At 35.6% G+C, this 24,866-nt stretch overlaps 2 protein-coding genes across 4 annotated transcripts in view; one reads left to right on the top strand and one right to left on the bottom strand.

Moving 5' to 3' along the window:
• Window positions 1-347: 347 nt before the first annotated feature.
• LOC306886554 (receptor expression-enhancing protein 3-like) lies at window positions 348-11,180 on the bottom strand. 3 transcript variants are annotated; one of them, XM_079443742.1, is made up of 8 exons: window positions 10,857-11,180; window positions 8,629-8,701; window positions 8,129-8,205; window positions 7,327-7,447; window positions 6,894-7,007; window positions 5,808-5,937; window positions 3,938-4,074; window positions 348-3,780 (listed from the first exon to the last, which is right to left on the bottom strand). In XM_079443742.1, the coding sequence occupies exons 1-8, from the start codon at window positions 10,886-10,888 to the stop codon at window positions 3,706-3,708; spliced, it is 759 nt and encodes a 252-aa protein (XP_079299868.1). In that variant the 5' UTR covers window positions 10,889-11,180; the 3' UTR covers window positions 348-3,705. The 3 variants fall into 3 exon arrangements, with proteins under 3 accessions (XP_079299868.1, XP_079299869.1, XP_079299867.1); XM_079443743.1 differs by lacking the exon at window positions 8,629-8,701 and having other exon boundaries at window positions 1,835-3,780; window positions 10,857-11,165; XM_079443741.1 differs by lacking the exon at window positions 10,857-11,180 and having other exon boundaries at window positions 1,835-3,780; window positions 8,629-8,894.
• A 3,341-nt stretch (window positions 11,181-14,521) lies between these two features.
• Window positions 14,522-24,866, top strand: part of LOC306886557 (regulator of G-protein signaling 7-like) — a 50,541-nt gene continuing 40,196 nt past the window's right edge. Inside the window, exon 1 of the mRNA XM_079443746.1 lies at window positions 14,522-14,644. Within this exon, the coding sequence (XP_079299872.1) occupies window positions 14,567-14,644 (78 nt within the window). The 5' untranslated portion in view covers window positions 14,522-14,566. The remainder of the gene's footprint in view (window positions 14,645-24,866) is intronic.

Raw genomic sequence — 24,866 nt, 5'->3', positions numbered from 1 at the left:
AGCTATGTCAACAGCATCTGTGACATTTGTAAAAACATGCAAAACCTTTTTATTGTTTGGTAATGCATTTAAAATGTACTTGCCATTATGTTCATTGTTAACGTTTAAAGCAGCAAACAACAAGCAACACTTTAAACATTATACTTGCTAACATGTAACTATACGGTGTAATTAAATCGCAATCAATTAAATGTACACCTGATTAAATCGAAGCATGTTTATTATTATTTATTTATATACTATTATAATTATATATAATATTTTAATGACCTTTTTATGCCCTTTATTAAAGATTTTTAGATTCATTTATTTAATCTTCAGTTTTTCTTCTTAGTTTTTATTAATTTGATGCTTTTATATGAATTAGTTTTCCTTTTCCTTTAAAAAAATAAATAAATCAGGTTTTATTATTAGTTCACTTTTAAATTTTCTTTAGTTTTTTTAGATAGTTTTTAAGATTTCAGATTTATTTCAAATTGCAAAAATGTTTTATTAGTTTTCGTTAACAATAATAACCCTGGATTGTACAAGAAGTTCATCCGCCTAGAACAGAATATCACACTGATAGAAATACGAGTTTATGTAACTTTTAGTTTAATACACACTTTTGTATGGAAGAATTAATCAAAAAAGAACGAACTGCACATTTCAGTACATTTTTGGTAATGCAATTTTTGTATGCAACAGATGCTGTCTAATAGAGCTTGTTTGAATAAATACCTTGTAGTTGTCCAATAAAAAAAGAAAAAAAAAGAAAAAGAAAGGAAAAAAAAGTGTGGTTTTGATATACACGGTTGTGGACCAACAGGTTTCACTCTCTCACTGATGTCTCCACAAACACACTCTCATATTCCAGGAGGACTTGACTTCCTGACAGATGAACCCATTTCTCTTTCATTCTCTCATCCTTTTCCTCTTCTCTTCCCCTCTTTTCTCTGATAGCGTGCGTCCGAGACACAGGACGTCTCCATACTAAAGTGCTGAAAGACTTGGACACGTCCTGTGACAGAGACCTCAGTGAAACAACTGCTGTTGGACCTTATATATAAATATAAGTGGCATTAAACAGGGTGTTGTTTGCAGATCAAGACAAAACTATAGCAGCACAACACGTGGCAGTTTGTTTGTGACGTTAATCTCTTTCTTCTTTATAGCCTAAAGGCATGAATATTCAAATAAGGCATTTCCTCATAAAGGTTGAACACATTAATTCACGTGCGCACACACACACACAGTCTCTAAAGGCAGCTTTCAGATGCACACACTCAATATCTCGATGTTAATCTAAAAGTGATGCAAATCTTTCATTTCCCCTGTTCTGTTTTGCATGTTGAAGCTGAAGTAGTAAGATTCTGTTGAGAAAGACCATTGTAAAACTTCATGGGTTTGATAGGGTTAAAGCTTTTAAAATATGCGCCTTTGCAGATGTTTCCTAAACTAACTACAAGTGTTCCCTACTTTGGTGTATAAATATGCTGGACAAACCAAAGAGTGACTTTGAAAAACAAAACGTGACTGCTTCTAGTGGTCAATGGAGAAACTGCAGTATGACAGTAGGTGCTATAAAGAAATGAACATGGCAATACAAAGCATTTATTTTATTAACAAACAGACCTAGAGGAGCTTATGACTAATTGGTGTGTGTACTGCTAAATTATGTCGTAATCTGTATATGTACACACTGGGTATTTTGTTTAGTGAATTTCAATGAGCGTTTCCCTTCCATTTGTTCATAAGTACAGGAAATAATTAAAGCAGATGTTTTGGTACATCACACAGGTAAAAGCCTAGAAGGTGGATTTAATAGATTGCACTTGTTTACAAAAACAAATTTAGTGTTTTATAAGTTTTATTAGACTCTCAACAGACAGACTGATGTTTCACACTGACTTTACAACACTGTCTGGCCCTTAAAATAGCATAAAACATAGAAACCAAGAATAATACATTTTCTTTAAAGAAATTTCCACCTGTCCCTCACATTTTTTTCCACATTCATGACTTTTCCAGGCCTTTCAAAATTCCCTGATATTCCGAGGTTTCCCATGACCTGTTCGAGGGTCAAAGAAAATAAACTTTGGATCTAAACCGGTAATACGGTTTAAAACAGATAATATCTGCATACATATCCCTAATCAACAGGTTTCCTCTATCACACAAAACACACTAACAAACCAAATCCTCAGATTCTTTTCCCACACATTTAACTGTCCAACACACACACAAAAAGGAAAAATCATCCCATTGTTTACACAAGTACAGTACAAACAGCAAAGTCTTCTGTCAACTAGTCAGATTCACTCTCCTGTCATGCTTTGCAAAGATAAAGCTGGAGCGTTTTGGTCAAATGATATGCTAATTAAATTCGAGAAGGCTGAAAAACGTTAGAATGACAGACCAAGTACACACATGATTAAAATGAACATACATCAATCTAAGATGGATTGCACAAAATGTTTTTAAAAATACAATTCAAACTTAAGAAATGTATATTGAAACCACTTTTAAAAATACTGTTACTTAAAAACAACTTAAGATTACGGTTACAGAATTTCATGACAGATTTAAAAGTTAAAAGGCATAGTTCACCCAAAAATGTAGGAAAAAAATAATTTACTCTTCATGTCATTCCAAACCTGTATGAATTATTTGGAACATTAAATTTAACTGTAAATCTTCCCTTACATGATAGTTCCAAAATGAACCAATGGTGTTTGGTGTTAACATGCAATTTCAATTACTTTCAGTAGTCCATTTTAGAATTTCGGAGAAGATTCTGAGTAAATAACTGTTAACTTCACAAAGCCAAGACAAAATGCAATAATACTGAACTTGATTAAAATGTTTTTTGAGAAATGCTTCAATGTTTTTTGATGTATGTAGTCAAATAAACCACTTTTATGATACTTGTATGTTCTTTATCTGTCATTTTGGAGCTTGCTTGATAGGTCGAATCCCCATTCACTTTAAATTATATGGAAAAGTACATACAGGATATTCTTCAAAAATATGCTTTTTGCATTCCATTAAAAAAGAACAAAATGAATGTGGGTTTGGAATGACATATGGGTGAATAAATGATGAAGGAACTTTAATTCTGTGCAAACTATGGAAATGTAAACATTAACAAGCTGAAGCACTTATGCATAGACAAAACCCCACTAACATGCATTTTTTTTAGTCAGTTTTTTTTCTGCTCCATTTCATGACTGTGAAAACAGGCCGAAGGGCACACACCACTTGACACTGACTTTTGACTCCTGCCTCTGTATAGGGAGAGCGAGGCCATCGGGGATATATCTGTGCTAATGTGTCCACGCTATGCATAATAAGAGATGTCTCTACAAAGGCAGTTTCAGATCAAGTTACAGATCAGATGCGCTCAGATCCACATTCTTAGTCTTCCTGTACTCATATTGGGCTTTGGTATTTTTTTCTGAACAAATAATGCTGCATGCAGTATTCTCTATTCATCATTCTGCATCAATGTCACTTGTATTGTAGTATTTTTCATCTGTAAATCACTTTGGAAAAAGCATCTACTAAATGAATAAACGTAAAAGCTGTAAGTCTGTTTGTAGTTTTGTGTTTAGTGCTGCTTTGAAAGAGCATTAACATTAATCCAAAGTTTAGGATTAAACAATTTTAAACCGAGGATTAGACTGCAGTTTTGATGCTGATCCCATGTGGGTTTGTATTGGACAATCAAGGATGGTCAAAAGTGGATGATGCAATCAACTGCCGCCTTCTGGGTTTCAGCTTCAGAGAGCCATAGCGAGGCTTTAGAAACAATACAACATTTATTCACAGTTAATTTTCCAGAAGTACTACAGTGGGGTCTGAAAGTCTGAGACCACCAAGGAAAATGTTTGTGTTTTATATTCTGCTTTACATTATGACACAATTGAACATGAAATGTTTGCATGTGCACATGTACCTCTTTGCGTACTGCTTTGGCACGGGCGAGTTTCACACTCTGAGATCTGCGCAGACCCTTCTGTACTGACGCCTCGTCTTCAGAGAATACTCCATCTGTTTCCTCCTCATGCCCCTCCCCTGCTTGTTTATATGGCTCTATTGGAGCAGATGCACAGAGGAAGCAATAAAGATCTCAAACAAGAGGAACTGAACCTTGAAGGATTAGTTTACCCCAATTTAAATTCTGTCATCATTTACTCACCCTCATGTCGCTCCAAACCCATATTGTGAATTTGTGGAACAAACCAAAAAAAAATTTTTTCCATACAAACACAACAAATGGATTCTGAAGCTTTCAAGCCTCATAAAGGACGCAAAAGTGCAATAAAAATGATTGGAATATAGTGAAAAGTTGTATGGAGCTTATTAATCATCGGTCTCTTTTCATACTAATGGTTTTCATTTTGTTTTTTGGTTACATGTATTGATTGACCAGCTGAACTTTCAGGATTGCTTTTCAATACTTGTTCTACCACTAGAGGGAGACATAATAATTATTTTCTGATGACAGACAGTGTGCTCGACAAGGGTTCATTTGCCCTTGAGGTTTAAAAAGCAAATTTTGGCTCTTATTCCAGTTCATTTGTTTCTTTAGTTTAATTTAGTTAAATCAGTATATAGTAATTTTTCTTAATTACATAATCAATCTTTCTACAAATCATCCTGCACTGTTCCCAAACCAGCTGCTTGACTCAAAATGTTTCTCTTTGCACATGTACAGTATTTGTGAAGCATTCATATAGTTTGTATTTTTTAGTTTGTATAGGGTAAATATATATATATATATATATATATATATATATATATATATATATAGTATACTTATAGTTAAAATCTGTCAGTAGGTTAGTTGTGTATAGGTTTATAGTGTTTTTTACTTGATTGTTGTATGTCTGTATTTATGTAGCACCGTGGTCCTGCGAGGCACGACATTTCGTTCCACTGTATGTCCCCACATGTAGCGGAATGACAATAAAGCTCAACTTCACTTGACTTGACTTTTACCATTATGCAATCCGCTATGATGTTATTAAAGGAAAAGTTGACCCAAAAATAAAAAAAAATTGCAAAAATGTACTCACCCCAGGTCATCCAAGATCTGAACATATTTGGATAAATTTTGCATTACATCACTTGCTTCACATCACTGCAGTGAATGGGTGCCATCAGAATGAGAGAAGTTGATAACACATTAAAATAATCCACAAATTACGCAAGTAATCCACAAACTGCGTGTATGCAATAAATCCACCATTAAGACCTTTTTGAACTTTGTTGCATCTGAGTCCTCTATTCATAATAATACTAATCCATAATAATGCTTTCTCCAGTGAAAAAAGTTGTCGCTTCTGAATCAGGAGAGAAATATGCATAGATCATGCAACATTTCCAAGCAAAAACAAATATATTGGTGGATTTAAATGTGAGAGGACCACAGAGGATGGACTTTGTTACTGGAGGAAGCATTATTATGGATTTTGGACAAGTATTTCAGCCAGAAGCGACAGTTTAAAGTTAAAAGGTCTTTATGATTGATTTGTTTTTTTACAAACACACAGCTTTTCAATTAACAAGATGTAAATGAATGGACTGGAGTCGTGTGTATTACTTGCTTATTATAATGTTTTTATAAGCTGTTTGGACTCTCATTCCGACGGCACCCATTCACTTCACAGGATCCATGGAGAGCAAGTGATGTAATGCTAGATTTCTCCAAATCCGTTTCGATGAAGAAACAAACTCATCTACATCTTGAAAGTAAATTTGCAGACTTTTTTTTTTTTTTTTTTTTGGTTGAGCTATTCCTTTAATCAATGTACAGTGCTCACCAGAATCAGCAGGGTTAGCAGGCTGGAGGGCCTGTCGGCTGGGGTTTGAGAACGCTGATTGTTCAGAGGGTAACTGCGTTAAGTCTGGAATACTGAAACTCCTCAGACGGTCACTGATGGCACCCTGTCCCTGTGACATGAGTCATGTGGTCAGCTAACATGGTGCACGGAGTAAACAGAATTCAAGAACCAAAAACCTTTGAAGCTGTGGCTACCTTTATAATACACAAAGACATCTTTTATTTAACTTCCCAGTTAATAATGGTCTAATGATGTGCTGGCGACAGGTTAAAGCAGATTGAAAAAGAAAGCAAGTTACCTGGACTAGGTGCAGCAGCTACTGCTGGAGATTAGTTTAGCATGTAGACAGAAAGAGAAAGGAAACAGGAAGATTTGAACTAGATTTTTACGCAAGTGGTGCATGTCTATGATATTCTTGTTTCTAGATAAGAATCAAGATAAGAACAGTAGACCTTAGCAAAAACAGAAGAGCGTTATCAAAAACAGGAGAGCACTAGTGATTTAGTTCCTTTTTAGGAACCAGACATGACCAGACAGCAAATTTGATTTTAAAAAAGCAGTCAAGAGAACAGGAGAGGCTGCGGTGAAGAGCACATGTAATATTTGCAGTGCATTTTCGTGTCTGTGTCAGCATGTCCTTAACATGCTGTATATTTTTAAGGTTTTCTTTGTGTGTGTGTGTGTATTAGCAGAATGATACAAGTTTCCACAAAATGATTTCATGTATCTAGTGACACTGAAGACTAGAGTAATGGCTGCTCTTACTGTTATAACTGTATTTTTTAATCAAGCCTTTGTGAGCATTTAACTAACAAAAGTTCTTTAATATTTCTTAAAATATGGTATACCCTTTCATGTCAATCCTTTTTATTTTAAGTTTATAACAGCATAACAGAAATTAAAGTAAACAATAAATCACAAAAAGAAGTAATGTATCAATGCAAAATAAAGTTTCTGCTTACATGGAATGAAAGCTGACCAAATCAGCTTAGTTAGCTAGGTTAGCTCAAATGCCTAGTATAAACAGTGCATTGGTGTACAAATGAGCACGTGTTCATGCAATACCTTCACAGCAGCGGAGACAGCAGCAGCAGCTGCGATCGTGAGACCCTGACGCCCGAAATTCACCATGGTCTCGTAACTCTTCTCTCTGGCCTGAACGATATATTCATCAATGTCCTGAAAAACAGAATGTGAAACAGTCAAATAAATCTATCATTTAAATTCACCATTAACCTCCAACTAAGAGTTGTCTGACAACAAATAATTACAGAGGGCCAGGAACAAAATATGCAGGCACAGTTTATTGTTAGTTCATAATGATCATGTAATCGACACATCCAACTAACCCAATCCGTCTGTTTATCTCTTAACGTCATTTATGTAATCATTGATTATGTAATCCTCTCGATTCCATAATACATTTCAGTATGGCTATGTGTTCGCTGTCAGTGAACGCCTATTCCCAGGGAAACTGATGATGTGTTTAGGTCATTACCCTCTCCTTGGATGCCAGCATAGGGTGTAGGAACTTCCTGTAGAGGACACTGGCTCCTCTGGTGTAGGGAGACAGCAACCAAAAGACGAAAGCCATTTTCAGTTCATAATAAACTGGAAACCTGAAACATCAAGTGCAATCAATTTGAAAACAGAGGGATGATGGAAGACAAAACAATAAATTTGATTTATGCATTCGCTATTATTTTAGTCTCTTGGACCTCAGGCTTGGTGGATCGATATAATAAAATTACAGCTGTTTAATATACTCAAATTCAAAGTCAATAATTTGCCCCCAAAAAAAGAATACATTATATTTATATTTCTTTATTATTTATATTTAATTCATTATATTTAACAAGGAGTGTCATTTTTCTTTAAAATAAAAAAATCTCATCTGGATTTGATTTATAGATTTTTTATATCATAACATCATAAAATTGCAATGTGCATTTTTAATGCCGCTATCCATGCAAATAAAATTGGTCTAATTTAGGAAAATCAGAGCCAGCAAAATAAGCAGAGCTGTTTTTTTTTATGTCACGAAACTAATGAAACGCACTGGAATATAACCGAACTGAAACTGGACCTAACAGACTGGTTCCTCTAACTGGCCTGAGGAAAAAAAAAATGGAACAACAGATAAAAGCCCTTTGCATTTACCACAAAGGCTAGACAGTGAAAAGTCATACAATGGAGAAGAATGGCAAAATCTTAATAAAACCACTTGATGCAAAATTACTCCATGCAATCCATTAACAATTAATTATTTGCATCTTTCCAGACTGTGTGTGTATATTTACCAAGCCAAAGAAAGATCTGTGATGGTCTCCACCACTGTGTAAAGAGCAAACACAATCCAGTACATCATCCATCGCACCTGTCAAACCACAAACACATACACACAATGTCTGTTAGAGGTATAGAAGTGCTACTTACAAAATCTTACCATGTACGTACTATAATATATGAATATTATTAATTCACTATACATCAAAGTGCAATGGTATCACATCACTGTACCATGGTACAGTCACAGTATTTTTTTGTAAGGAAAGAAAAGGAAGTGCACAAACCACAAACAGGGCACACATGGTGGAAGAACAGTATTAAATTGCTCAACAGCTCAGGGTTTAGTTACTGACAGCCTCCGTCAGATACGAAGAGTAACCAGGATAAACAGATAGTTTAGATGGAGCTCTTTACCTATTCTGGCTGTTAACATTCTCTAAACTCAAAGATGTGAAGAATCAGTAGAACATGGATAAAGATATTCATGTGCCTTTATAAATTGAATACTCACATATTCTTTGACATTCTTGGATTTTACGGCTTTAAAGGAGTTGTATGCAGGATACAGCGTTCCAAACAAAAGACTGTGATAAAACACACACATACATATAGTACACACGTGACATGATTTATATTCAAAAATATCATGCATTTGTTATATGCAAGCAAAAAAAAAAAAACTACAATTTAGCAAATTAAATTTAGATACACTGATATAAAAATTTAAGATATACTGACATCTATATAAGTTACTGGACAATATTATGGATTTTTCATTTATTTTTGAATTTGGATTATCTTTGCCTTCATGTAACACTTAAGTCTTTAAAAAGACTAATATTTATTTTTATATATTTATACAGTATTTAGACACATTGTTAAATGTAATCTTTAGCAAATCTTGTATATGACGAAATTCACTTGTAAATTGACTGATCTTAGTTAGTGTTTTATTTTATATTTATTTAGACAAAATAGTGTAGAATTTAGTAATTATCGGCCATTACACTGAATATCGGTGGATCCCTATGCATCTTATATTTGATGATAATCCATCCAGATGGCAAATCCAGCCTTTGCCTTTGGTTACAGGCCTACTCAAATATTAAATCTGAACATTGATCATTCAAAATGCTCTATTTATTGTGACAGGTGAGACCGAAATCATGTAGTTGTTTTTTTTCTTCAAAGATTTGTTAACTTCTCAGTACATACATGCAATAAATTCACCGCCTTCACTGTAACTGGCTTGTGTTTCCCCGAACCATTTATTTTCGAGTAGCTATGGGAACGACATCACTGCCTGATACCGTTTAAAGTTGTGTGTGATCATGTGTGTGTGTGTGTGTGTGTGTGGTGAGGGACTGTTGGATGGTTTCCATTTATTGCGTAACGTTTCTCCACTCTAAAACATCTCTACCATAAAGCAAAATAAGTGCTGAAGTCAAGAGCAGAGGCCATCTCTTAACTTAAAATAGTGAAACTGTTTGTAATTAAACAACTGCAGAATCACCAAGTCACTATTTCCAAACACAGCCTGCCTTGCTTTTACTACTAGTTTGAAGAAAGTGTTTAAACGTCGAATGCTGTGAGAACACATTAGAGTCACAATGGTTTAGTCATGCATTTCCTATTACGCTGTTTTCTTGGAGAACTCGTGAGGGTAAAAAAAGAAGGGTAAGAATTAGGAATGTGTGTGTGTGTGTGTATGAGATGTTACTGCACATCTCTAAAACAGCTAGGCCTTGTTTGCCGATGGCAAATGATTCATCATTTTAACTTACAGAAAAAACACAAAAGGCGTTTCAAAAGACCTTTAGACTTTGAAACCCACTATAACCTACTATATAAATGTATTTCTATCAGTGACAACCAGAGACCCCTATCTCTTATATTGTCAGTACACTAAAGATAACCAAACCCACAGCAAACAGCACAGAATGTGCTTTGCTGTGCTGACCTTTTCCGCAAAGAAAGGGACACACCTACGCTAACATTACGGTCTAGCAGGAAAACAGCAGTTCCTCCCTGACAGACAGGGACTTTGAATAAAAGGTCTCCAGCCAAAAACATGATGAATTTCCTGCTCTACTCCACTACGTCAGCAAAATTGATGTAGGTTTTTTGTCGACTTCTGTATAATTTGTAAATTTTTATTATGGTTGATTCAGAGGTTCCTAAACTTTATTACCAGTGAATTTCCAAGATTTTTTTTCCATTACTTTTCTCATGATTTGTGATGGCTAGATAAGGTTTTTGTGCACTCACAAAAACAGTCATTTCCAGCCTGCTAAATACTTAAGTTCTGAGCATAACTATACATTTATATTGACTGTAAACATTTACATGACCTTTTAAAATTGCATTAAATTCTATTACTTTTCTGGGCCTGGAAATTAAGCTTTTAAATAGTATATTCTAGATTCTCCAGGACTGTGAGAACCTTGTTGATAGTGAAAATATATAAAATACTGCAGAAATTTAGTAACTGTAACAGTGTTATTTATTATATTGGGGGACAAAATATCATACTTTATACATTACTTTTTCCCTTTTTAATCCTGACCAACAACAAATAAACTACAATTTGTTTTACATAACGTACTCATAATATTGTTTTGAATTGTAGAGACAGTACAGAATGCATAGATGTTATCCGTATGAAATAAATGCGCAGTCAGCAGTTTTACTAATGTACTTTAAACTCAGAAACGCAAATAGTTTTCAATAAATACTCACACGATGACCCTAGATATAATCCAAGACACCATCTTCCAACCTGTTGCACTTTTAAATTATGAGATTCGATGCAGTCCAGAGGCATAAACTATAACTAATAATAACTTCTGTCTCGCTTCTCCAACCGCTAAAACGCAACCACTGAGTTGTTTTTTTTAACGCTTGCTACCTAATATCCACAAGTTTGCAAGTTGGCATTGTTATTAGACGAATAAGCACTGGTTTCAGCTGTTGTCTTCTCTCTACATGATGTTCCGTTGTGTTAAAAGTGTATGTATTGTTTTCCTCTTCGCCTGTCCTTTTCGGACTAGGGGCGATGTCACCTTTGATTGATGGCACAACTGGCCACTGATTGGACGTAGCCTCTGGTTTGTCCCGCCTTCTGCGTTTACTGATTGGACTACTGAGCGCCAAACAGGGTCACAGGGCGGAGCTGCTCATCGCTTGCATGCTGTTTGCGTACTAGGATATCAATGATTTGAGTTTGAAACAGGTAATTTGGAGACGTTTTTTTTAAAGATTTTAAATGCTCTTCAGTGAATGGGGTGATGCATTTATATTTTTATTTTTGAAAATGAACGTATTGTCGTGTAGTCTGATTTGCCATCTTTTGGCATCTTTTAGAAGTACACTAGCAGATGACCTGAAAGCTAAGAGGTAACGTTAGACTAAAAGCATCATAACTCCAGGTTATCTCAGTGGAAATGCATTGTAGGTCATTTCCAGTTAAAAGATCCCCCTGGCAGGTTCTGGAGAGAAATCAAATATATTTTATTGTTGCAATGTTGTAGGTTAGTTATATAAAGGGGAAGTGGTGTGTGGCCAAGTATGGTGACTCGGAATTTGTGCTCTGCATTTAACCCATCCTAGTGTACACACAGTAGTGAACATACACCTGGAGCAGTGGGCAGCCATTGCTGCGGCGCCCGGGGAGCAGTTGGGGGTTTGGTGCCTTGCTCAAGGGTCTCACCTCAGTCGTGGTATTGAGGGTGGAGAGAGTGTTGGTTATTCACTCCCCCACCTACAATCCCTGCTGGACCTGAGACTCAAACCCACGACCTTCAGATTACAAGTCCAACTCTCTATCCATTAGGCCACGAGATAATAGATGGTAACTGTAAATGCAACATTGTTTCGTCCTATGAATGAATAAAAAATAAAGATGATGCAACAGAATGTTTATGCATTGCTAAACAATGAACAACAGCTGCAGATTTTCTGCCACATCAGTTTTAGGTTCTCTTAATTTGCCCTAAAGTCAATTTTGCAGTGTGCATTATATTGTTAATATAGCCTTTACTTAGAGAGGAGAAGCAGGGTAGTTAATGATGACTTTAACCTTTACATTAGATGTCCTGGGGCAGTCGTGGTCTAATGGATAGAGAGTTGGACCTGTAACCCAAAGGTCGTGGGTTTGATTGTAGGTGGGGGGAGTGAATGTCCAGTGCTCTCTCCACCTTCAATACCATGACTGAGGTGAGACCCTTGAGCAAGGCACCGAACCCCCAACTGCTCCCCGGGCCGCAGCATAAATGGCTGCCCACTGCTCTCTGTGTGTGTATGTGTGTGTTCACTTCTCACTGCTGTGTGTGCAAATGCAGGTTAAAATGCAGAGTATGGGTCACCATACGTGGCCACACGTCATGCCCTTTCCTTCCTATCTGTGATCCACACTGAGAATAGAAATTAAAATTCTTGATTATAGTACACTGTCTCTAAAGAGCACCCTTAAGGAAATCGGTCTCAAAGAATGATATAAATATTGGAAAAGGTTCATTTTGCATCCATTGCAACATTGTGTTGTGGGTTCTACAGGTGTTTAAGAACTGTATTGGCTTTGTTGCCATGTAGTGTGAAGAGAAAATTACATGCAAGGGGCCTCTGAGGGTCTTTACTCTCGTTCAGTGTTAAAGAAAAACTGTGTGAGGGGCTAAACAAGGTCAGTCCATCTCAAGTGGTCCAGTAGAGTTGGTTGACCGTTTATCATTTTGATTAACTCTATGCATTGTTATTGCAAAACATGAGATTTGGGTACTTTTTAGGGAGTAAGTGTGGTGTATATACAGAGCATGCAGAAATTGCAGGTTTGAGACCGAGAGAGAGAGAGCAAGTATCCTTAAAAATACACATTTTGAGAAAGATTCTCAGTTTGTATTTCTAATTTTTTTTGTCTGTTCCAGGTAATGCCACAATCATTGGATAATAACATTTCCTTAGATTTTATCACTTTCCCAATAGCTGTCATAAATGTAACTTTTTTTTTCAACAGATTACCACTGTTTAATATAATAATAGCTTTTCTGTAGCTCAAACAGTAGTTCATGTAGCTAACAATGTCAAGGTCATGGTTTCAGGAAAACAAGAAAACAGATAAAATGCGATTGAATACAATGTAAGTTGTTCTGGACAAAAGTGTCTGCAAAATGTAAATAATAATATAATAATAAAATATTTTTATATTTTAATAAAGTTAAAATATAGTAGTTCAAGAGTTTAATATTAATTAATATAATTAATATAATATTAAATAATAAAACATGTTTAAAATAAATATTTTAATTAACACAAATTAATTATTGAGCAATTCAGTGTTTCATGCTATAATACAGCTATTATTGCTATTATTACTATTATTATTGAGTGACATAATTAAACTATTTACCAAACAAAAATGCCAAATCCCTCAAAGAAAAGCACTCCTTCCTCTTTTGTGTAGACTCCAGGATTGGTTCAAGGTTGGATGCGCGTGCCCTTGTCGCTGGCGCGTGCCCCGTCCTTCAGCAGAATCCCTGCGCGCGATAACGCGTCAGCATCAAGCAAAGGATCACTAATATTTCCAATGAATGATACGTTTGATAGCTGACAAACTGCAGGAGCTTGATCCACTCTGGCATCGCGCATCCATACATCAGGGGGAGACGAGGCGTGTTTGAGGTGAGAGTGAACAGAAGTGATGCTTTATGATTGTGTTGTGCATTTTATTGGTGATGCCAGGTTTCTGAGGACTCGTGCAAGGGCTGCAGTTCCGACCGAGGAGCTGTCTGTGGTTCTGAAAGGATCGGGTGTCTGTGCAAGACTGTGCATTTTTGGTTACACGAAAATTAGCTTCCTGCTCCCGTTTCTGGCGGGTTGAAGCAAGATAAGACAGCGAATCTCGCTTGACACATCATAAAGCGGTCGCTTGCATGACATAGGCTACGGGTGCAGCGCGAGGTGGAACAGTGTTTGCATTTAATTGACTGTCCCACAGATATTACACAAACTGAAAAGTGTGTCTGATGTGTTATCTGCTGTCATCAGATTTTCAGCGTTTAATTAATAACCGGTACCTTTTAACCTTGAGCGGAAAATTTTCAACCACCAGCTGATAAATGATTTTAAGACAACCAAATATGATTGTAATCCAAATGATAGCTATGCATTTTGGTTTTCACTAAAATATCGTTGGTAAAGCATGGTTGTAATTACAAATGACACAATTAGGTGGGGATTATCACAAAGACATTGCCAACTGATCAGTTCTGCATTGTTGTAGCATCTTTTATTTCTGTCCAGTAATACTGTAGGCTATATCATGCAAGTTTTGATGTTTTAAGCAAGGAGGTGAATCTCTCTGTGTGTGTGTGTGTGTGTGTGTGTGTGTGTACCTTGCTTCTCCCCATCAGGTGCATATATCCACTGGAGTAGCTGTTTTGCAGAGTTTTTGAACCATGGCGAAGAACAACAGCCTCCATCCAAACAGCAATGGAGAGACGGACGACTCACCAAACATGCTGGTTTACAGAAAGGTAGGACTTTGAATAATCATTAAGATGGTTACTTTGTGAAAGGTATTAACACTTTTTAGTTTATTTTGGAAAGTCTGTTTCTGTATGGACAAATCCTGAGAGCTTTTTGTTTAAAAAAAGAAGAAATTGTTTGCTACCACACATTGACCTTTTGTGGCTATATGTGGGGTAAGTTGTCACGATGGGAATCTGATAGCGTGTTACATTTAATATTTTGCCTTGTGATATTGAGTCCCTCTGTAGGACATTTTCTTGAGTAGCAACAGGAATGGAAAAATTTGTGTTTTGAAAAAGGAGAGATAGACATCAAAACTTTTTTGACCTTTCTTACTCTCCATCTTTCTGATGATCGGTAATTTGCAAATCACTGCTTGAGTCATGATTGGGAACTAAAGTCTGTAATTGTGGCTGAGAGCCACTAATGTTACCACTCATCCTATGGAGACTCAAAAAAGAAACATGAATTTTTCACGAAGCCATTATCACATATTTAAAGACTTGTGTGGAAAATTACACTTTCAATCATGGTCAGTCGTTGTGTCATTGATTAGTAGCCCACTTAAATGAGCTCTGATGATGAATCAGGTATCTGAGTGCTTCTCGGTGATGAATTCATAATTCTATTTTTTATGCTGACATTAGGACCGGGCGATCTATTGAATATTTATTAGGCATTTGTGACGATTTTGCCTAGCGATATCAAATTTATTAACACTGCGATAATGCAGTTTTTATTTGTACATTTGTTTTCTTAAAGTGTAAGTAGCGTCTCTCATGTAAATGTTTTTTATAAATGATTTCAAATGGTTAGTTTCAATAAAACTCGGAATAAATATTTCGAGATTTGTGCAAAAAGATGAGTTTTGCTGCCAGATGGTGTAGTTACGACATCTACCAGCAGGGACTAACAAGGCCATGTTAACCAGCCAAACCTTGACCCAACCCTCTTGATACAGCAAAGACTGCGACCCAAAACCTGTGAGATCACGACTAGTATTTCCTCTGTCCTGTACCAGCTTGCCCTCCTGTCTCTCCTGAGCATGTTCTATTTCAATTTGTTCCCTCAGGTGCGGCTGAAATATGTTGTCAGAACGTGGCAGTCAGATATAGTTTGGAGACAGTGAATCATTCATCTATCAGAGGCTGCAGCATCTTCCTGCAGGACTCTATTTTTCTTCCTTCTTTCAATTCATTTCCTTCACCCTTCAGTTGATTTTCACATTACCTCCATGCTGCTTCAGTCCTATTAGGTGTGCTGTGCCGTGGAGGTGCATGAACGAGCGTTGCTCTGCAGTCAGAGATACTGTGACTCTTCTCTTCACATCGCAAGACATTAACTCACCCAATTCAGAACTAATAACTACTGGCCAGCCCCTTATCACAGGCTTTTCTAACAGATCTCAAAGAGCTGAATAGATTTATGAAGGACCTTAGGCAGAATGGCGCCTCTTTTCCCGAAAGCATCGCAACCTTAAGTGGATTGTAAAAAATATGAGAATAGAATTACGGACTGTTTCCCAAAAGCATTGTAAATTAAGTAGTTCTTGAAAATCTTAGATTTAGAAGTCCGTATAGAATTACGGACTGTTTCTCAAAAGCATTGTAAATTAAGTAGTTCTTGAAAATCTTAGATTTAGAAGTCATTATGAGTAACTGTAAAGAGGCAGACTTACACAGTTACTTTTCTGATGCCTTTACACTTGATTCAGTATACAATGACTTATAATTATTTTATTTGTTTTATATATATATATATATATATATATATATATATATATATATATATATATATATATATATATATAATTTTTTTATATATAAAAGACAGTATGTCAATAACAAGAAACTATTCTTAAGTAGCATGTGATCCACTTTCTAACATGATGTACCTATTTGCTCATTATTTATTTATCAGCAGTGCCCCACTGTTGCCATGTGCTCCATAAAAAAATTATAAATATAACAGTACACTTACATAATTACAGTAGTGATTAAAACCCCAGTAAAAAGACACTCACTAGATTGATCATAAACTATTGATATAATATAATATACTGTAAGTGTGTTGTGTTACAATAGGAGAATGGTGCATAAATTTGTTCCAATTCAGTATGAACAGATGGAATTTCTAGGCATGATTGCCCATTCATGAGTTTGTATTTCTTTGGAAAAAGAGAGAAATACTGTATATAATGAGGAATTTGGTGTAAAATTGGCTTGGAAATGTTAAATCATAAAGTGCACTCTGTGTGATTGGCCAATCATTAAAAAGCATGCATGCCAATAAACTACAACTGTAAGACTGTTGAACTGTAGGAGTGTAATTCTCAGTAGACTGCTTGATGAATTCCTCAGTTGATGATACATTCTCATTAGTTTTCTACTTGCTGTTGGAAGTGTAGCAGGTCATCAAGCAAGATGCCAGCAAGATTTTTTTTTGTTCAATAAGCTTTCAAACCACATTTTAAATGTGAATACCATTAAATCGGTTTGCAGTACATTGCACAACATGATCCGTCAACATTATAAAGTAGTAAAAGTCACCGGACCTAGACCTGAGCCTTGTGGGTCTACTTAGTAATCCTGCAATACTTTCCAATTTTAGTGTGACTTAATGAAAGAATCAGCACTAATAACTGGAGGGAAAACATTGGCACTCTCTAAATTATTCAGCAACTTTTTTAATACTTAAAGTTTTACCATTCCATATCTTTATACACCCTTTTCGCACTCAACACATAACACAATGATGAAATGAAATAATGATCTTACTTAATTGTAAATGATGGCAGTTTTATCTAACTTGGTCTTTTGTAGCACAGACCTGTACATTCTTGAGCCGTCCTGCTTGGTTTCGTATTATGAGGGAGAGGCAGATACAAAGTCAGAGAGTGGGGAGACTAAATCAAGAAGTGGAGCTGGTAGCAGACCTACATAGTGTCCAAAGGTGCTGGAGATGATAAGAGATGAGTCACATGTCCCTCAAGTACAGCCTTCGGCATGTTACAGCACAGTTCTGCATGCAAAGCTGCTGTCTTCACACTGTAGTCCACATAAAGTGTAGCATGTTACAGCACAGTTCTGCATGCAAAGCTGCTGTCTTCACACTGTAGTCCACATAAAGTGTAGCATGTTACAGCACAGTTCTGCATGCAAAGCTGCTGTCTTCACACTGTAGTCCACATAAAGTGTAGCTGTGAAAACTACAATAAAACATTGACTTGTATGTCCATTGACCAAACATTAGTGCAGTTTTTGAAGTTGAAGGTAGGCCTAAATAGTTGAAAATAGAGATGGAAATAGTTCCTCCAAATGTGAACATTTTGTGGTTGTTCTATTTTGCTTTCTGCATTATTATTATTATTATTAGTAGTAGTAGTAGTAGTAGTAGTATTTCATTATGTACATTACTAATCAAAAGTTTGTTATCAGTGAGATTTTTTAAAAGAAATTATAGCTTTTATTCAGAAAGCATGCATTAAACTATGTGACAATATTATAATACTACAAAATATTTCCATTTCAAATAAATGCTCTTCTTTTGAACTATTCTATTCTTTTTGTTCCACAAAATGTATCATGGTTTCCTTTGTGGGCCTAAGAGATTTTTTTCAAAAAGTTTGACCACAAAATTGTAAATGTGTAAATCTTTATTATCTGATCTTCCTTTTTAATACTTTTAATTATGTTTAATTTATAATTTTTTATCTGTTGGTGTGACCTAATATCTTTGATTTAGTGATGTTAAATGCAATTTTTGACTTGAATAAAATTAATTAATTAATTGGTTCATGTAGATATTACTACATGAACCAAATCCAGAAAAATAACAAAATAACAGAATTATCTATATGCACACAGTGAAATCAACATTTTTAAATTTTTAAATTAGACATTAGCAGTGACATTTCTAAAATCTCAGTTATTTTCTTATTGTCTAAAACACTCAAGGTGCATGCAATGTTAAGTTACTGTCTGTTCTGAGCCATTTCAGTCATGTTTCAAGAATATGTAATTATATTGTATAATGGCTGTCAAAGGCTTGATCCAAAATGTTTCTTCAATTTCCATGGGTAAAACAATTGACAAGCACACTCATAGCTAAATATATACTGAGACACACACCTAGGCAAACGTATTGGCTCATAAACATAAACACACACATATATTGTGGTGCTCCTAAGGCACTTAAGCTATTGTTTATAGCCCAAGGGCAGCATAAATTTCTCGCATTAAAAGAAGCTCAGAAAATGCTGTTTTCTTCTAAAGGAGCTTTAGACTTTCCAGCTATCACACTGTGTTGAAAATGCCCAGTCACACAAACTGCTGCTGGTGAATATAAAAATGTCTTTTAGCTGATGGAGACACCAATCTGTTCCAACATGACCATCTCCACTTCTGCCTTCTTTTCATACATAATTCATATCCAGACCAGCATGCCTCTCTTTTTATCACGCTGTACACCCTATGTTGAGTGGCTACTACGGTATCTTGGCCAAGCCCAGTACAGAACAGCTCCATTTTGTTATGCGGGCCTCCATACAGTATGAGAAAATCATACTGACTTAATCGAGTGTTGAATGGCTTGTCTTTTCTTATCCCTTCTTCTTGATTTGAGGAATGCACATCCTTCATTGGTGGTCCGTGACCCTGAGTGGGGGTGCCATCGGTGACAGACTATTATGACTCATCGTGTGCTATCTTAATGTCTTCCGGCTGTTACGTCAGTATGGTTTTGAGAGTGGTAACATATGTGCTGTTAGCAGGGGTTGTAGTGAGGAATGAGATGGAAATAAGGAATTGTCTCTTGGATGAATTTTTAGACTCAAAACCATGTTGCGTGACTGACACTTAAGCGGATGTGCCAGCTTCTCTTATTATCACACTTAATGTCATATGTTCTTTTGACTGTTCTTGGTCTTAGTTGATGTTTTTTGTACTGTGTGTGTGCTTGTTTGACACACTCATGTGCACCTCCTTTCCCATATCCGAGCATGCATAAATATATTTTTAATGCAGTATTTATGCATCAAATTTACGGATGCGCGACCATTCAACGGTTTGGGGTTTGTAAGATTCTGAGGTGTTTTTCAAAGAAGTCTTTTAGGCTGTGTTTATTTAACAAAAATACAGTAAAAAATTATTACAATTTAAAATATCTGCTTTCTGTATTCATATATTTTAAAATAAAATGTATACCTGTGATGGCGAAGCTGGATTTTTAGCAGCCGTTACTTCAGTCTTCAGTATCCTCCAGAAAGTATTCTAATATGCTGTTTTGGTGCTCATGAAATAATTCTTATTATTATGAATGTTGAAAGCAGTTGTTCTGCTTAATAATTTAGTATAAACTTTCATACATTTCTTTCAGGATTCTTTGATGACAACAAAGATCAAGAGAGCAGCATTTATTTGAAATAGACAACTTTTGAAGTATTACATAGCTTTACTGCTTTACTTTTGATCAATTAAATGTGTGCTTGCAGAGTAAAAGTAAAAATAAAAAAAATCTTACTGGTCCCGAACTTTTGAATGGTAGTAAATGCATAATTTCATTTTCATGCATAAAAAACTTTTTTTGCCTTATAAGAGCCACAAAATAGACCATTGTCATAGTTCATATTCATATTTATTTTGCTGTGATGTATTGAATAATTTTTTTCTTCAACGGTGTCAATCAAGTCATACGACAGACTAGTAGATTGCATGATTGACTTATTTATAATATTTTTAGCAGTGGTGCTTTAAAGGGAATGACTGTAGAGATGCAACCTTTCACAGAGCGTTGTGCCAAATGCAGTGAATCACTGACGACAGTTAACTATGCCTGAGAAGTTGCATCTTATGTTTAATTTGATTAACTTTAAAGCCCTGCCGCTACAACCATTACAGTACCACTTTTCCAATAAGTCGACCACTTTCAATACATTTTAAGACAATTACTGTCAGTCTTCAAATTGTTTGCTGAGAGCAATGTTCCTGTTATTTTGCATAATCCATCTCAAATTTTTGTAGCGTTGATATCCCTGTTGAGTACCTGTTGTTTTTTCAGTCTACAACGATATAAAGATGCAAAGAAATACATATTTCCACCAATTTCTGTCTGGAAGTCTGGAAAACAGGGTTTGAAAATTACATGTTTCATTTATTCAATTAATGTTATGCTGCTTCTCTTGTCTACTGGAGTGGAGAAGGCAGAGCATGGGTGAGGCTTTCATTTCTTTCTCTATGGGAGCCAAGCAGCAGACTTGAGGGGCATTATGGGATTGACAGCAGAGTGGAGCAAGTGGTGAGATCATCAATGAGTTGGGAAATGTGCAATTTGAGAGGGGAAAATCATTGGTAGGCAGCCAGGTGTGAGGTGAAGATGTCTCATAAATGATCAGCTTTTGAGTTTCTTGTGGATTCAGTGCTTAAATCGCATTTTACTTATTGCTATAATTATTTTAGTATAGCTGAGCTGTGCCTGTGTTAATGAAAATTAATTAAATTGACACTTCAAGAATTTGTGAAGTTAGCAATTGTGCTAAATGTAATCATGCTTCTATAGTAGGATACAAAAATCAGTTTAAAAATATCAAGTTTAAAGGGGTCATCGGATGACCAAAGAGCGCAAACCGTTTTTTGGCGTTAAAATTGTACTGTCAGGTACTAAAGACGTGCAGTGAAGAATTAGCGCTCAAAAGGCGTGAACACCGTTATTTTTGCACTTGACCTTACTTGACCTAGGAGTTTCCCTTTCAGACGCAAAAGTTATGGGAGGAGAGTATTCAAATGAATCACACAACTCGTTTTACTAACGTTTGCGCTTGTCAAATTACTGGTATTTGCACCATTATTTAATGCCCAAAAAGCATGTCTTAAACTATTTTGCACTTGAAATAACTGTAATTAGTGTTGCTAAGAGGAGGCACTGCAGAGAACAAAGAGCGCATGGTAGAAGAGAGAGGATTTTTTCCACAAGTATTAATTTATTTTGAATGCCAGAAGAAACCAGTATCTGAACATATTGTTTGCCAAGCCATGTTATTTTTAATTTGCTTCAGGAAATAAAAGACGACTTTGAACCCTCAACTAGGAGTCACGCAATACCAGGTCTATCAAAACTTCTAGCAAGTCTTCATTTTTCGGTTCTTTTCAACGTACTGTGGCTTTCTTTATTTCTTTATTCTTTATTTGCGACTACACTAATTTGCGCTGCGCTTGGTATATAGCGTTGGTCGATATGTAAATGACATGTTGCTCTGTTTAGTAAAACTGCGAATATGTCTTAACCCTTTAGGCGCCAGGGTTTTTTGGAAAAAATGCTGGATTTTGACATCAAGATTTCAAAAGCTTGTGGCTTGAAAGGGCTTAAAGATAGAGATCTACTGTAAATTAGAAAAATGTTGGGCATGACCGTACGTTTATGTGGGGTGTAAATATACTCATCTAATTTGCATATTATGACGTCATCAGGGGCGGCCCTCTTGAATTTCATAATATTTAGGAAATAGTAGATATTGAATTGATGTTTGATTTTTTTGTTTGTTTTTTTTGTCTTTTTCTCCTCATTCCAAATGATCAGAAAAGAGGAAACCAACAATAAAACAGGAGAAAGTACTAAATTATTACTATATTACTATTCTATATAGTAGTAAAACGCATGTGAACAGTAGCCTACTTTTTGATCAGTTCATCAGTAATATTCAGGAAATAATAGATATTGAATGGATGTTTGAACTTATTTGCATGTTGTTGTTGTTTTTTGTCTTTTTATCCTCATTCCAAATGATCAGGAAAAGAGGAAATCAACAGTAAAACAGGAGAAAGTAGTAAATTATTACTATATTACTGTGCCATAGTAAAATACATGTGCCTATTTTTTGATCAGTTGACCAGCTATCTGTCCAATCAGGTATCTATGTGACAGTTTATAGTTCTTGAGAGTATGGTACCTCTCATTGTATGGCACAGCGCACAGACCGACCCCACACACTGCACCTGTACTGTCTGCCGGCGGCACTTTGAGCGCGCGCGATCAGAACAAACAGCGCAATCTGGCCGATCATCAGAGAGAAACAGCTCTCCTATGGACACTAAGACCACGTCCACCCCTGCCACCCCCATCCCCGTTGGGCAAAGTGTTGAAATGATCACTTGTTTGTGCTTTGTGAACGATCGCGCCTTGCGCGCGGCACCATTGCGCAGAAAAGGTGTACCGGGAGAAGCGCGATCATTAGACGGCCGATCGTCATTTCCAAAAGGCAAATATTCCCCTTCAGAGTCAGAATCGGCCAATAACATTTGCAACACATCCTCACAGTACAACTTTTTATTAGCCGTTTGGCGATTTTCTCTCACAAATCTCACAATTTACTCAGGTGCTATGAACTGAATTGCTTCCGCATGAGTGACACGATAGCTCACTTACGCTGCTATTTCCTCGAACAATTTTGGTCTAGAATCGAAGTACTACATGTCTGCCATCTAGTGGAAGGGAATACAAATGAGCCATTACACCAGATTAGGAACTACAGCCCATTTCATGAAGTATGACGTCTTGTCGCAATTTTGCGACTTTGGCGCTTAGAGGGTTAATGTCTTATTTCGGCTTTAATGACAGCGAAACTTTACCTGCAGAAACTCAGCAAGTTTTGCACAAATTTATTTGATTAGTGACCTTTTGTTTTTAAATGTTCATAATTGTAAAATTTTCCAGGTTTATTTCCAGGATTAAATGAAATCTATATATATCAATGATGCAACATGCCTTACACTTAATCTTTATTAAGAGTGTGTATAGATCTGTTTTATTGATAGTACTGATGTGTTTGTTTGTGTGCATTGAATGCTAATAAGGGTCATAGATGTCCGTGAGTGTCCTAATAAGTGCTGGCAGCGGGAAGGTCTGACTGCATAAACGATCCGTGTCATATTGACAAGAGTGTCAGCCAGCCAGAAGACTTCAATATCCATACATGAGTCTTTGCTTCTTAACAGAGAGACAATCAGATAGGCACGTCAGTCAATAAAGTCTCATCTGTTATTGTAGCCCTCAGGAGGCAATAGATGGTTGTTTATTTGACTAGGTTTATGGCAGCTTAATCCAAAATGAAAATCATTTAAACCTGGAAAGTTAGAGCAAAGCTTTTGAATTAGATGTATGTGATCTATGTATATATTTTACAATTATGTAATTTATGTATAATTATTAAAAAATGTTTATTCATTAATCTGTATCTGTCTATCTATCTATACACATTTCATAATTATTATCATTTATGTATAATTATTAAATTTTTTTATTCATTAATATCTATCTATCTGTCTGTTTATACATTTTATAATTATTATTTATGTTTATAATTATTTATTTATTTATTTATTAATTCACTTAATTTGAATACATTTATACATTTGATAATAATTAATATGTATAATTATTATAATTAATTTAGTATCATTAAAATATTAGTTAATATTAATTCATGTATATATTTTATAATTATTATTATTACTACTTATATTTATAATTATAATGTATTTAAGATTTATTTATTTTGATTATTTATTTATTTAGTCTGTGAAATCCTACCTTGAAATATGGTTTCAATTAAGTATTTCTTTTATGGATGGGCTTACTCTGTTATTAAAATGTGAATAGATTTAATATAAAAATATGATGATATACTACAGACACCGACACAAATACATGTTAAGTAATGCTTGGGAAAATATTTCTACATCTGAGCTAAATTGGTCTCTAAGGTGTCATTTAACATACATACGTTTTCCTCCAACAGGCAATTAGGACTACAGTAGTCAATCACATTCATCTTGTGAAGTGTTTGAAAAGGTGACCACAACAGGGAGCGATTTAAAGCAACTTGGATCATTTTTAATGCACCAAAGCAATTTATGCATCCACAGTAATCATATAAATAAGATTTGTTCTTTGCATACACTCAAGTAGTCTCTGAGGGCTTTGCCAATCTATGCTGCATATGATGTTCTCATTTCCTAATGCTTTAGCACAGAATCGTTATATAACATACTGTTTTTTTCCTCAGCATTTTGAAAATGAGGCGTACCTTGCAGCCTCATTGGCAAGCTTGTCTTGAACACATGTATCAGGCTGTTCAGCCCGTTGTATATCTCTTCCTTCCCTTTCTTTCTTATCACCTCCACATTTAATCCTGTTTCTCACATATTAAAGCTCTCATATGAAATGGAAGTCTCC

The sequence above is a fragment of the Barbus barbus genome, assembly GCF_936440315.1.
Source record: "Barbus barbus genome assembly, chromosome: 20".
NCBI lineage: Eukaryota > Metazoa > Chordata > Actinopteri > Cypriniformes > Cyprinidae > Barbus > Barbus barbus.
Note: the sequence above shows the minus strand (reverse complement) of the source record. Positions and strands in the feature narration are given on the sequence as shown.

Bases quoted from the DNA above. Each gene is read 5' to 3' on its own strand.
- LOC306886554 (XM_079443741.1), bottom strand. From the start codon at position 8,769: ATGCATGATATTTTTGAATATAAATCATGTCACGTGTGTACTATATGT. The intron at 7,448-8,128 runs GTAAATATACAC...TTGATGTTTCAG, and splicing joins ACAGATCTTTCTTTGGCTTG to GTTTCCAGTTTATTATGAAC. The intron at 7,008-7,326 runs GTAATGACCTAA...TCTGTTTTTCAG, and splicing joins TGCTGGCATCCAAGGAGAGG to GACATTGATGAATATATCGT.